Source organism: Brachyistius frenatus, unplaced genomic scaffold (genome assembly GCF_029030835.1).
Source record: "Brachyistius frenatus isolate BFR_SWC_R1_liver_20210118 unplaced genomic scaffold, ASM2903083v1 Contig_103, whole genome shotgun sequence".
NCBI classification, from domain to species: domain Eukaryota; kingdom Metazoa; phylum Chordata; class Actinopteri; family Embiotocidae; genus Brachyistius; species Brachyistius frenatus.
Window position 1 is genome coordinate 975,826 of NW_027210702.1, and position 14,519 is coordinate 990,344.

The following is a 14,519-nucleotide window of genomic DNA, read 5'->3' on the forward strand; positions in this document are numbered from 1 at the left end:
TGCAGGAGGTTCCGGTGTCGTGATATGTGAAGTGGTGTCACCGTTAGGAACATAAAAGTCAACAAACCGGACCTCCCGTCGCTGCGGTAACTGAACTCTACCAAGAAATCATGTATCGTGACAGTTACTACTGTTCATACCAGCTGGGAATGTTGCGTATGACGTAACCCGACATTGTTAACAGCTGCCTCTCATGGCCGGTTAGCTCAGTTGGTTAGAGCGTGGTGCTAATAACGCCAAGGTCGCGGGTTCGATCCCCGTACTGGCCACGTCTTTTGTTTTCTTTTTTTTCCAGCATAGTTGTGACGCGATTCACAACTGATATATTTGAACAGATTATACAATTTACTGTGAAATAAGTGGCATGAAATGCTCTGCGATGTGCCACCGTATAATTAAATCTCTTTCTTAATGAACAGAACCTGAATCGGAATGCAGTGCTGGAAGAAGAAATAGTCCAAGGTACGTAGAAATCCTCAGTAAACATGAGTATCATAAATATTAAAAGTATCACATCAAAAGTAAAAGAACACAATCTTCATACCTATGTTTTAGGTTACATTACATTATCTATAATAATAATGATAAATATTATATTGCTGAGTTATTATTCATAGTTAGAGCTAATTTTAACTATATTACCCTTTTAAAACACCCCCTATTGTAAAAAACTAGGTGTTTTACATCTACAATCTTAATCTGCATACTTAAAATACAATAATAATCCTTCATAACTAATATTATCTATCATGCCATGGATGGTACCCGACCCACGCAGCCGTCTCCCCACATCACCGGTTTGTGGCGCTGTTGAGCTGCCCGGAGCTGCACTTTCTCTCCAGCTGACACCAGTGCCGTGGCGCGCGGTGCTGGAGGCGGTGTGTGCTGCTCTTTATTGTTCCAGGGTTGAGCTCAACGCGCGGCTTGCCACATTTGGCTCAATGGCGACCGCGCAGAAACCCACCTGAGAGGGAGCGGCTCTGCTGCGAGGAGAGGAACACGGAGGCAAAAGTTGCACGACAGCCCGGTGTGGGATTTAACCGAGCGCGTTAGAAATAGAAGCTCTTACTGCCGGACAATCTGTGGATCTGTGGAGGAAGAGGGGGTAAGGAAATCATGCTATCCGGATTATGAAGCGAGGTTACACGAAGCTCTTCTGGTATTGTGCACACTTTAGATTTGCAGTTTTATTGCAATACGCGCACCAGTTTTTACGCATAAATGTCTTTTGCGTTTTAAAGCAACAGTGCCTTATGCCGCGTTGAGCCCGATTTCTTTACTATAAACTCGCCTCGATTGCCACCAGCCTGTTTATTTTCCTAATCGGCTGATCTTGGAGAGCTCCAGCAGAGCTTCTTTTACTGTGAGCTTAGTGGATAGGACGATAGCCCACTTTGATCCATTACTACATTTTCAGAAAACTTAACCTTTTCTTTTGTAGTTTTAGCTGCTTTAACTGTAATATTTTTTTTCCCTCCAGCTCCTTTCCACAGTTATTCTACTGCTTCGTATTCACAATGCTTTTAAAGAAAAAAAAAAAAACCTGACCACAGCCTGAGCTTACCATTGTCAAAACATACGTTTTATTATAAAACACTAACTTATACAGTACACACACACACACACACACACACACACACACACACACACACACACACACACACACACACACACACACACACACACACACACACACAGACAGTAGCCCAGTGTCCTGAGTTGAGCAGGTTGCCTACTGACATCTTTGCTGTGGCCTAAAGGATTACTCTGCTAACCTACATTCTGGGGCTTGCTCTTTGCCAACTGTACTCTGACTGTGTGTGTGTGTGTGTGTGTGTCATGTGTGTGTGTGTGTGTGTGTGTGTGTGTGTGTGTGTCTTATTTCAGCTGACAAACATGGCATTATGAAACCCTAATCAAACTCCCACCCTCGGGAGGATGCACAAAGGGCCACCTATTAGGTGTCACCCTCAGCTGACAAACACATCCCTTTCCTGTATTGATTTTCTGGGGGCCACATGCTCATTTTGCACCCCCTCCTTTCAGAGTTAGGTCAGAGCACGGGGGGTCGGTGGGGTGGCAGCACCCACCGTCTGCATTGTCTTGCTCATATAGGCACTTCATTTTGCTATTGTTTGGTGGCTTCTGAGATCAATACACACACACACACACACACACACACACACACACACACACACGCGCACGCACACGCACACACAATCTCCCAATAGTAATTCTCCTGCGGGCAGCAGAGCAGCTTTGATGGCGAGTGTCACCTTGATAAAACGTGGTATCAGTGCAGCCATTGATCTGTCATGAAGCACAGGTGTAAGCGTGCTGTGTCGGAGCCTCCGTCTCAGCCTCACCTGTCACATTTCAGTTGAGCCATGTTGAATGTAGTCAGTAACAATGCACACAACGAGGCAGGTAATGAGTCGTCTTTGTGGCCTCTAGCTGAGCCTTGGATTTATTCCTTTATTGTGTCCTCATTGTGCGTCCTATTTTCTCTTAATCTCGACTGCACTTTTTAGCTTTTCATTTTCGTTTCTGAGCTTGGTGATTTATTCATGACCTTCATGACGGTATCACGGGAAAATACTTGAAATACAAGATCTATTTGCCTCACTGTTCTCAGAGCCTTCAACCAAATCCTACAGTCACTACAGCGCTCTGGAAATAGCTAAGTGGGTAGATCTTGCAGGCAGAATATTTACAACATGTAGTTCTTGTTTTTTAGTCCAGCCTGAATCTGTCTCTGTCTTACTTGGACTCCAAGGTTTTAACACTGCATCCGAGCTGAAAGGATTAGTCAATTGTTTGACCTTTGATATCCAATAGTTCTGATGATCAATTTATTATTCCAGTATTTTAAAGGAAATTGCTAAATTCACTTATTGTAAGAAATGAGTTTAAATGCTGTTTTCTGTGATCTTTCTCACTTGTTTGGTTGTTGTAAACAGAATATTTTCAGGTTTGGACCAAACTAGACATTTAAAGACATTCACATAAGCGTTAGCAATTTTTTTTTTTAAATTTTTTCCACTGTTTTCCAACCCTATTATCATAATCATATTTTTTCTCTAATAGAAACACTGCTGCAAACTTAGGAAGAATGAGCTCATCAGTATATGAAACTCCAACATGTCACACACAGTACAATCACATCCTTGTAGTTTGTATTATCTCGTGACCATGATCCCTTTAACATGGTGAATAATTGAGCATTTTGTTGACCAGTGCATTAATCGAATTTGGCTTTTAAATTTGTCTTATCAAAGTGCAGAAATGTTTTATGGCTGGCAAATGTTGCCTATTATGCAACATCCATGTGAATATTCTTACCTAAATTATGTAATATCAGATTTTTCAGCTCGTCCTCATTGTCAGGCATTTAAACCCCGTCAGTCAGAACTGACTGCTCAGTTAACCTCAGAGATAATCTTAACCAGCAGACAGGCACAAAACATCCCAGGTTTTACATTAATATCTGTCAGAGTTGCTAATTTTTAATAACAAAAGCCCCAAGCGGTCATGTCTGTGTAACCGTAACGCTTTCTCTGCAGATGCACATATATGCACACACTCGCATCCGATTCCCAGGCCGGGCTTCCCTCGCTCCAACTCATGGGAAACTTTCAACTAACACCAGTTCAAAGGCTGCTTGAGAGGCCTTGGTCCCTGTGAGTTAAAGCCCTGCTCCCACAGTAGCTTCCTTTGTGCCTGTGTGCCCAGCTCGCTCTGTATTCCTCTCTTGCACAACTCTCTCCATGTATAATCCTCTCCAGCCCAGCCAGAGATGATGAAACTCTGGCAACCAAATTTCCACTCTTAAGATTTAATTGGTGGTCAGATTGATCCCAAAATGAACAAGCAGGGCTTTTATTCTCGGCGTCTTTAATCAGACTGACCATACTTGTGATTTTGCTGGTGTTGCAAATCTCATTGAAAGCACAGTGTTTTGTTGTGGTTCCTTGTTGATGAGTTGTTGTGGAAAGAATGAAGACACGCAGGCAAATCAGCCCTGCTGTCTGCTGAATATCGGCTGATGTCTGTCAGGGTAATTGGCACCTGCTTGTTAGTGAATGATTAGCCATAAAGCACATTCTTGAGTTGACACTTATTTTGCTTTGAAGGGAGAAATAAGCAGCTCTACGTGAGTGAGTGAGCGTCGGCTTTCAAGAGCAGAATATGAAGCACTCAGTCGGCGTCTCATTTCTTGTCTCCCAAACAGGCCGATGCTGAATTACCAGTAAACACCTGAGCAGAGCTTTCATTTCAGAGCGGTAGGGAAGCAGCGCACAAGAACAGACGAACGTTCCCACAGGTGTAATGAGTAACTTGAATGTCAGGTCCCTTTATTGTCAGGTCACTTCCTTGGCCGGGTTCCAGTTTCCAGTTTGAAGCTTTTGTCACAAAGGTGAGGAGAGGCATTAACCTGTGTGTGTGCAGGTGGAGGGATTAGTGAGGATGGTGTACGATTTTTCAACGTATTTGCACACACAGGTGACCTCCCTGCTAAGAACTATGGTGAATCCAGTTTTGGTCAGGTCTCACTTTTGAAATGAATGGCTTGATTTGATATCAAAGTAATACTGATGTTTTTTTTCTACTTGTACACATTGTTTCGTGGGGAAGTATGCAGTTCATTCACAAAGTAGAAGTTAGTCATTTTCCCACTGAGGACAGAGGTCAGAAACAGAGTAGCTCCCCTGGAGCTGGTAGACATTCACTTCCTGTGTCATTTCCGGGGCCTCCTCCTTCAGACTATTTGACCGAAAACTCTGCAGGTATTTCCAGCATTAACTAATAAGCTTCTTAATAATTCATTTGATTTATGAAATAGAAAAGAAAATAGTTGAAAATACCCAAACAGATGCCCTAGAGTGTAATTTGTTTTGTCTGAGCAACAGTTTAAAATCTAAAGATATTCATTTATTATGTGCGCATATTAATTTTCTTTTTGTTGGTGTATTATTTTTGTACTTCCTTTCACACAAGTCCACAGTAGATTCACCACAGTGTTGGAGCTGGTGAATAACGCACACTTCTAGTATTCAGGATGGATGTTTGCCTTAATGTAGTCTTTGATGTAGGTCATCCCTGCTCACTGCACCACCCATTTGTCCCTAAATATTTACAACGGCGTGTTTATCCAGATGCAGGTTGGCTGTTGAAGCGAGGATGGATAATTTGTCACCGCACCTCGACCAACTCTGGATTTTTGAGGGAGATATTTAGGAGTTAAAACGGTCAGATCACAATATGTCACAACATATCTTCATAAAGACTCCTCTTTCTAAATTTCTGATTGACGTACTGGTCCAGCTCCATTTTTCAGCACCAACAAGACATGGTGTGTTTTTAAAATGAGGATAAATGCTGCTCAGGAGAAGACTGGATTAAAACCTTCGACTAGAACCTGTTAATCAACAGGGTGTCCAATTTTTTTCCCAACGACATATTGATTTATTGACAAGAAATGACTGCATGTGAGTAAATGTGACCGACAAAAGAGCAGTTTCATCCCAGAAGGTAAAGAAATAGGGATTTCATTATCGACAATCAGGTGGTTGTTGGAGAGTGCTGCAAACACTGGATCACCAGTGTGTGTGTGTGTGTGTGTGTGTGTGTGTGTGTGTGTGTGTGTGTGTGTGTGTGTGTGTGTGTGTGTGTGTGTGTGTGTGTGTGTGTGTGTGTGTGTGTGTGTGTCAGGGCAGTGCAGCAGTGTGTAACCCTGGTCCCTGCACTGCCCACTGACTGTCTTCTGAAACATTCCTCAGCCGTGATGTCACTAACTGTCTGCTGGGGATATTTATTGTCTGAGGTTGAGGTTTATCAAGTGTGGGATGGAGGTGGGGGGGCGGGCGGGCGGGCGCTGAAAAGTTTGTGTGTGCTTGAAAGAAGAGAGGGTGGGAGGGGGGTGGTGGGTTGGGTTGGGTTGGGTGTCTTTGTGTCTTCTCAGACCGTATCCCATGTGCCCTACTTGTGAGGCTTTGATTCAAGTCTGAACTGGCCTTAAACCGAGCTCTGCACTCAGCTCCTATGAAACACAGTAAATCCCACCTGCATGCGCTGGAAGAAGTGAGCGTCTGGAGAGGTGTGACACGCGTCTGTCTGCCTCTTCGTGCATCTGGCCATGCTGTGTGGGGGCTGCCCCAGTCTGCGGTTTATACACCTCATGTCATCACCCAGTCAAATAAAAATTACCACTTAAAAACTCTCTGACTAAATGTCTTGTGGTTTTTAAGTTGTGCGAGGCCAATTTAAAGTATACTGAAGATGTTTCACACATTTCTTTAACTAATTGGAGTTTCCATCCAAGCAGTGTTTTCTCCATTGGCACAAAGGATCCTTCAAACTCCCTTTTAAGTGAGGCACAGGGTAGATTTCTATTCCCATTTAAGTCAGGCAGTATTAAAGCGTTACTTATTTAGAGAAGGCAGCTGGAGCTTTTCAGTTTCTGCAGCTCTCTGCTTCACATTCACGGCCTGGGTTTCTTAAAATGCAGTTTTTAGTCTATCCAACACCCACTAAAAGCATTTGCATGTCCTATAAATGCAATATTGGAGTGCCTTACATGGAGTTTGTGTACACAAATGTTCCAACGCACAGGATGTGATGTAACTGTGCTATTTCTGTGTAGCAGCCTGGATGTTGGAGGAAATGCATGATCCCTCCTGTTTATAACTGCCTACTATGTATTTAAGAAGCCCAACAAATCACAGACTCAGGAGATTGTTGGCTTGAAGCACTTATAAAGACACAAACTTCATACCCTGAATTTTGAGTAAAAAGTCTTTCCTTCCTCCCCCAGACGTGAACAGAAGTCCCTGCAGCTCGACAGCCCCTCACTGATAAGTCTGTCACCATGGTGGAACCAGCCGACAGGCCGTCTACAGCCGGGCAGAGGCTGGGTGCCCCCGACAGTTTCGGCGTGTCCACGCTGGAGCCGGGCCTGCGCCCTCCTACCCAGCCTCCCGGCCGACAGGTCTCCATAAGGGTCCAGATGCTCGATGACTCACAGGAAGTCTTCCAGATATCGGTGAGCAGTGTTTTGGTGGACGATTACAGACTTGATTTGTTAATCCGGACATACATCTTTGAGTATTTGTATGTGTGAGTTTTGCACACAAATCAACTGATCCATCCGAGTCCAAGAGTTTGGTTGTTTTCCATCATACTTTTCATTATCAGTGGACAAAAACAACCACCTTCCCACCCAAACCATGTAATACACCCATCAGTCCACTACAGCACACTGTCAGTGTCCGGTTTTGGCTCGCTTAGGTTTTTGCCGAGACACAAGAAAAGCCCTCCACATTTCTTTCTCACCAATCCTGGTCACCTGGCAAATGTCCTGTGTTTAATCCATCCAACAGCTCCTTACCTACTTCTTCATGACCTCCTCCTTCGATCCCGGTCATCCGCACTGTTCAAGCGATACTGACGCAACATCCTGCAGTGGACTGATTACACATGATTTTGGCTGCACTGTCAGAATTGTAATAAAATGCATCATGAATCACGAGGTTCCTTTGTGACAACATCTACGTAACCTTAGTTCTCATATTTTGGAAATCAGTCATTCGAACACACCTCTGCATTCTGCTGAAACCTGTTAGGTAAGTCCAGATCATTAATATGGAATGGAAGCCTTGGCACCAAATAAAAAGCTTCAGTTGCAGAGTTGCCTTTCGGGCTGAGCTGAGAGATTAAAACACCTCGTGTGTTTCTCTGCGCGCCTTTTCATCTCAGGACTCTTTTATTTATCGCTCTCTTTCGGCACTCTGACATTAATGACTGATGACTGATGCTAATCTGTAAAAACAAACAAACACAGGAGGCGTGGTGAATCAGTGGGAATATTCAGATTTGTTTTTCATTAATACATTCATTATCTGAGATCTGGACTTCCTGGAGATACACAGGAAGTGAGACAGGAGCCAGCTTCCTGTCTTAAGCACACTGCACCTACGGATCCCTGAGCCTGCATCTCAGACAGAAACACACTGCAGCCTTTATTGTCTTCCTGTTTTAATCTCAGTTTCCCTGCAGCCTCTGGGTCACAAATGTACATAACTGTGTTGTTTGTATATTCACCCTGATGCGGTGTCCAGAGTGTTTGTATGTGTTTTGAATCCCAGTGTCAGCGTGTCTATAAGTGAGTCTGAGGTGAGGTTTGTGTCTGCTGCTGCTCCCTAAAACTGTTCAGAGAAAGGAGTCCTCCGAGAGGCGACACCGGCAGCAGCTTTAATGACATCGGTGCTGTGGTGCTTCGGTATGTCATCTCCGAGTGGGGGTACTCTGGAATTCTTGAATTAATGTCAGCCGCGAGCTGACGGAGACGGTGGTTTCATGCCTTCAGAAAACCCAGCTGCTGTACTATCGGCTTTAATTTTGGGGGACCTTTTGTGATGATAATTAGGAAGGAATCCGGAGAGAATCTCCGTCTCTGATGGCTCGTCGAACATCCAGAGCTGCCGGTCCGGCGGAAGGCGTAATTGGCTTTTGTGAAAATGCCAAGAATGCATGTGGTCATTAGTGTGCCGCCGCCTGAGGATGTGTGTATGAGTGGACAGTTTGACAGAGGGCTGGGATTTGGTGTCTCTCTGAGGGATGTCATCTGCACAAGTGTTTGAGGAGTTTTCACAATCCTAAATTGATGCCAAATCTTTCTTTTTTTTTTTTTTTTTGTCCTCAAACTCTTTCATGGTGACACACACACGCAGAAACATCCATAAATGAAATGGCTGACGTCAGAGCAGCAAGATCCCATGATAATAATTCATTGTTTATGCTGGGATTGTTTGTTTGCTGGTGAAAAGGAAAGGAAAAGGCATCAGAAACAGGGAGACTTGAGCTAAAATGAGCAAAAAAACATTGAAAAGTGAACCACCCAAATTAATGACAGTTGTTTTCAGCGTTTATTACAGATTCAGTGAAATAAAAAGAGCCTTTGTGTGTCGACCTTGACTCACCTAATCTGTCTTTTCCTGTTACAATGCCTCGCAGTGTGTTTGTGCAGTAGGTGTAGTCTAACGGGTGAATCAAGAGATAAGCCAGCAGCTTACACTAATGTTGGCAATCCTTTGGGCATTTTTTCACTACAGGGGGGTAAAGTAGAAGGCGAGCTCATTAACCAGCCTGTTATCTGGAAACCTCAGCCAACATGCTGCAGGAAAGGGGCAATGCATTTTAAAGTTACAATGTTGGCATACCGTAGTAGTTTTTTGAATTTCAACCTTTATTATTCTAAGTTTTAAAGACTTCGGTAACCAATTACAGGAAAGCGAAGGTGTGCATTTGGTCGTAAGCCTTTTATTTTAAATTCTGATAAGCTAACTGGTCTTTTTGCACAAATAAGACATCACAAATCAGTCCTATCTGTATTTTTCTTACCTGATCTTCAATGTTAATAAGGCGCTCTGTTGTGTTTCATAAACTATGCACACCTTTTTGCTTACTGTTGGTGGTTGAAAATATGTTTCCTTTAATTTTCTGAGTGTCTCTCTTCTTCAATATTCATAAAACATTCAATAATTTATATTTTATCCATGTAAAGTCTCAAAAATGACATCCTTCTAAAAAAAATTTTTTTAAAATGCATATATAGTTCTTTTAGACAAAATAAATCATGTTAGCTTCCTGCTTCACTTAAAACTGTTTTATTGTGAAGTGCATGCAGTTTGTATGAGCAGTAGATTTATTTATTGATGGCAGTTCATTGCAGCAAATGAGCAGAGCAGAACTGAAGACATTTATTTAATAGGGATCCGTAACATTTGGATGATGCATGTCTATGTGAAGTTTAGTCTGTGATGCCACCAGAAACCTTCTACTGCACGGAAAGAACAGGCTCATTACCTTCGACTTCAGAGTCTGGAAAGCCTTATTATATGTTCAACATGGGTCAATGAATCGTAGTTCAGTAATCCATTATTAATGAAATGACTTACCTTTTAATGAAAGAAAATTCGAAACGTTCCGCTGCAACATGCGTCTTCCATAAAGACCCATGTCTCAGGTCCAGCTGGTTGACATTCACCTCTCAGGCTTTCATCATATTTCTGCTGTTTATAAAATGGTCTGTATCCCCAGGCTGTCAGGCGGGTATGTGGAGTCGACACCGAAACATGGAACCCATTAAATCAAGAAGGAGCTTTGGTGTTCAGAGGCCCGAGCATCAGTAAAACCTTCTCTTGACATAACAGGAAAAGGAACCTATTCAGCTTCTGCATTTATTTATTGACACTTTTATTATTTATTGTCATTTTCTTTCCACACATTACATAAATAAAACATTGTAACATGACATTGGCACACACTGCATTAGTGACCAACACGTGCACACACACACACACACACACACACACACACACACACACACACACACACACACACACACACACACGCACCCTTGGAGGCTTCATTATTAATGTTGAATGGGGGCAGCGTGGCAGAGGAGTGTGTGAGTGCTGAACATCCCCGCTCACTCCCACCTGCTGAATAATTGAAGATAGAGAGGATGTGCTTTGTGTGTGTGTATTTGCATGCTTGGTGAATAATGGAGGATGGACCGTATGTTACTCATTTGCTTCAAGATTCTTGTATTTGAATCAATGAAACCATTCACAGAGTTTAGTTCTTGGTTCTTTCGCTAAAAGTTTTGGTTTTATGTAGCACAAGCTCTAAGAAGTAAAATGAAAAAAATAAACGAGTTTCAAAATGATGTGTTTTGGTTCATGTCACTTCAGGAAACACTGGAACCATCATCCTAATGTTTTTAACACGCTCGTCTTATTTTAACCTGCTGGTTTTTACATTCAGTCACAATCTGCTTTCATCTTCTTCTCTTGTTGGACCTTTGTGATGTAACTGAAGTTCACTACAGATTTGTCAGACAACTGCCGTGTCGTCATGTCCCCGTTTTGACCTGGACTGCATTACAAAGTCCTGCTGAGTCCCTGGAGAGCAGGACAGCTCTGCGAGGCCTGTCCCCCATGGACCTGCCCTCACTAAGAAATCTCATTGGTCCAGATGATGCCTTTGTAATTCTTTGCGTGATTACGACCTGCACATATGGAGCCACATGTGACCTGATGGGAGCTTTAACGTTTTCATCCCGTTTAGTCTGTTGCTTCTGTCTCATAGATGATCGATCGTATGACACTATTATTTTTCTCTTATCTGTCGATAAGTGGAGTCTGATCGGTTCATAGTTTTCCTTTCTTATCCAGCATGCTATACTCGACCTTAATCCTCGTAAGACCATCCGATGTATCCACAACCAAGACTGACTTTGAAAGCAGGCAGCAGGAGTGAGCGGACAGCGGTGTGTTTCCGCACACGTGTGTGGGAGGTGTTCGTGTAATAAGATCACAGCAAAGGTTTTTGTCACATGATTGGATTGCGGCTTCATGATCTGCATCGCTCCTGACCTCATGTGTGTTTCTGTCTCGGAGAGAGCTGTGGGGAAACATACGGGACTCTGGGAGGGGTGCGGGGGGGAGGAGGGGTTATGCGGATTAGGGATGATAAAACTGCTTTACAGACACCATCATTTGATGGACTAGCAGTCCCCAAAGGCCTGTGATGAATGAGCTACAAGTCCCCAGCTACATTATGCAGAAACCCACACACACGGTCGCTCTTTAGCTTCGACGTGGAGCCGTTGACATTTGGAAATTGATGTGCCTTTGTGCTGCTCGCTGCCTTGGGAGTGAGTGATACATGTGGGGAGACCAGATATGAAAGGAATGAGAACGGGAGTGAGTCACACCTTTTTAAAAGTGTCTGTTTTAAAACAGACACGAGTGAAATTACAATGACACTGTCGTAACATGAACTTTCCTATTTTTTTTGTTTTATTGGCTTCCTTCTTTATCATTTTAAGGGCACCATTTTGGCCTCCAAATGCTCAAATCCAGACTTCTCTCCTGTGCTGTGTTTCATCCCTCCTCCACAACGGAGCTATGAGTGCCTCATTGGTGTACACCCATCTCTGAGTCTATTTGGGTCTAACAAGAGCAGAGGAAATGAGTTTTAAAGCAGCCTCGCATTAGAATTAGTACGCAGACAGTTACTTTTTTTTAAACTTTGAGTTGTGCAACAGCTTCTTTTCTTTTAATTTGTATTTGTAAGTCCTCTGCTGCAGTATTTCACCCTGAGGCATATATGAACGAATTTACATCTACACAGGAAATAAGAAGAAAGACAGAAACCAGTGCAAAGTGATAAGAGATGAGAGAGTGTGTGTTTTGGAGCCAAACTCTGGTCGTGTTGTAAAGTTGGCAGGAGTCCTGGTAATTAAGCTGCCGTGGTTTGAGTGTGTGGGTAGAACCAAGGTGATGTTTAAAGACAGTGAAGTTATTTCAGGGCGAGGCCGAAACACTAGCTGCATGATCTCTGCAGGTTTATGAGCCATTTTCTCTTCTCTGGTCTTCTCTTCTAGATAATCTCTTACTTTCTTGGAGTGTTTACAGAACTAACAGTAGCTCTGGCAGGCCTCATTCATCATCTACAGCGACCTGCTCCCTGTGTGTGTGTGTGTGTGTGTGTGTGTGTGTGTGTGTGTGTGTGTGTGTGTGTGTGTGTGTGTGTGTGTGTGTGTGTGTGTGTGTGTGTGTGTGTGTGTGTTAAAACCTCCCAGTTTCTGCTGAATCGTAACAAACTGAGTGATTCTATTTGATTGGGGCCACATTAAAGTATGTAATATGGATGTGTGCATTTATAGGCATGGACATACACACGTTGAATACATGTGTGCAGGATACAACCTGCCATGCAGTAAGATGAGTTAATTAGATTCCTATTGAAATGAATATTTAATCAGATTTGCCCATGTAATATCCTACAATTAATGACTAGATGGAAGTGAGGGATGAACATGACTAAATAATGTATTGTTCTTTCTTTTCTTTTTTTTTTTTTTCCATTGAATTGCCTGGAGGATGTATCATCTTCCCCTCAGCAGTGAGTCACATCACATAGATGACATGAAGCAACATGAAGCACATCAGGATAATCTGGATTTTTGTGACTCTACAATCCCCCAAGTGAATCCCTTTCTCAGAACACCAAATGTGCATTTTCCAAAATTAAAAATACATGCTTGCAGCTTTAATCAGTCCCTCCTGGAGTTTTTATGTGATTGTTGCAATCAAAAATGCTTGATTTTTACCTTTTCTCAAAAATTGCAATTGCAATATAACCTAAAATATCAGTCTTAATCATTTCTGTGACCCTCATCTGCATATAAAGTGACCAAAGTTGGGGAAACGTGTGTACGCAGTGTGCCTGAGTCTCTCACAGAGGAACTGTGTTGCTGTATTATGTAATGGTTGGCGTTCGCTGTCTCATTCCTGTGGTCAGAGACCTCAGAGAGGGACTGACTTCTCTTTAGCTACTTCTTCTTTCTGTAGCTGAGCTTCGACCTGCCAGTGTAGTTTATTGTCCTGCTACAGGTTGTGGCAATGATGTTGCTTTTTTAGCCTTCTCACCAGCCTCTCTGGTGTGAGACATGATGTTCTGTACCGCTGTTGAACTCTTTCACCAGAAACATGCATTCTGTTATTTTGCCGTTAAATCGCGTTTGTGCACGTGGAGCCACGTGGAAGCATTTAAACCTGCGGAGTTCAAAGCTGCCTCCAAGCCAGGAAGGAGGGAAGGAACGTGTGAGACTTGGTGATTATTGCTAGTGAGTGGAAGCTGATGCAGAAACAATTAGAGAGAGATTTGTCTCTAAAAGGGAGCAGGGTGGGGGTGGAGGAGAACCGAAGAGGGCCCCGCTGAGGGACAAAAAGAGAGACGTGGTGTTATGGAAATAGAGAGAGCTCTGGGGGAGAGGAAGACCAGTACAGACACACATCCGTCTCCCACAGAAGCCTTTCGCATTACGAGAATGAGCCAGTGAATGAGCAAACACACTGTCTGCTCTGCTTGGCTGCAGATTATGTCCTTATTTTTTTCTTTTCTTTTTTTGTAATTGCACTGAATGAGGTCCCCGGTGGAGGCTAGTCAAGCCAAGAGTGAAGAGCTGGGCCCCATTTAGGGTAATCACTGCACCCCCTGCTTCACTCTGCCACACAAAACCACAGATTTGGTAGTTTTTATGGATTACAAGTGCAGTAGTTGCAGTTTATCTGCTCATTTCACTCTTCAAACATTAATTATATCCTGTATTTGAAAGGAGTTGTTGTATTTCTGATGGTTAACTTGCTTAATAATATCTCAGCTTTCAGTCTGGTGTGGTAATACCTTGATGCTGTTGTTTTACACACAATGGAAAATGAACATCAGCTGCAGGTTTATCGCCGGCAACAGACACCCTGGAAGGTCGCCAGAACCCATTTGGATCTCATGTTTGACAAATGAATGTGGATGGGGATGTCTGTTTAAATAAAATAGAAGGTGTGTTTGGTGATATGTGTTGCTGTTGGACTCAGGCTTTGATTTAATCAGCCAACAGTCCTGTCTTTTTCTAATCGGATCATTTTAGCTGTAGTGTGAGGCTTGATTTG

At 43.0% G+C, this 14,519-nt stretch overlaps 1 protein-coding gene and 1 non-coding gene across 3 annotated transcripts in view; both read left to right on the top strand.

Moving 5' to 3' along the window:
* The first annotated feature begins 195 nt into the window (after positions 1–195).
* On the top strand, positions 196–269 carry trnai-aau (transfer RNA isoleucine (anticodon AAU)). Its single transcript has one exon. It is a non-coding gene; the product is annotated as a tRNA-Ile (tRNA).
* Positions 270–876: 607 nt separating this feature from the next.
* The window catches only part of LOC138628658 (FERM, ARHGEF and pleckstrin domain-containing protein 1-like), a 46,708-nt gene continuing 33,065 nt past the window's right edge, over positions 877–14,519 (top strand). Inside the window, exons 1-2 of one of the 2 annotated variants that reach the window (XM_069711822.1) lie at positions 877–1,105; positions 6,815–7,042. In XM_069711822.1, the coding sequence (XP_069567923.1) occupies positions 6,869–7,042 (174 nt within the window). In that variant the 5' untranslated portion in view covers positions 877–1,105; positions 6,815–6,868. The remainder of the gene's footprint in view (positions 1,106–6,814; positions 7,043–14,519) is intronic. The other variant, XM_069711821.1, reaches the window with a different exon arrangement.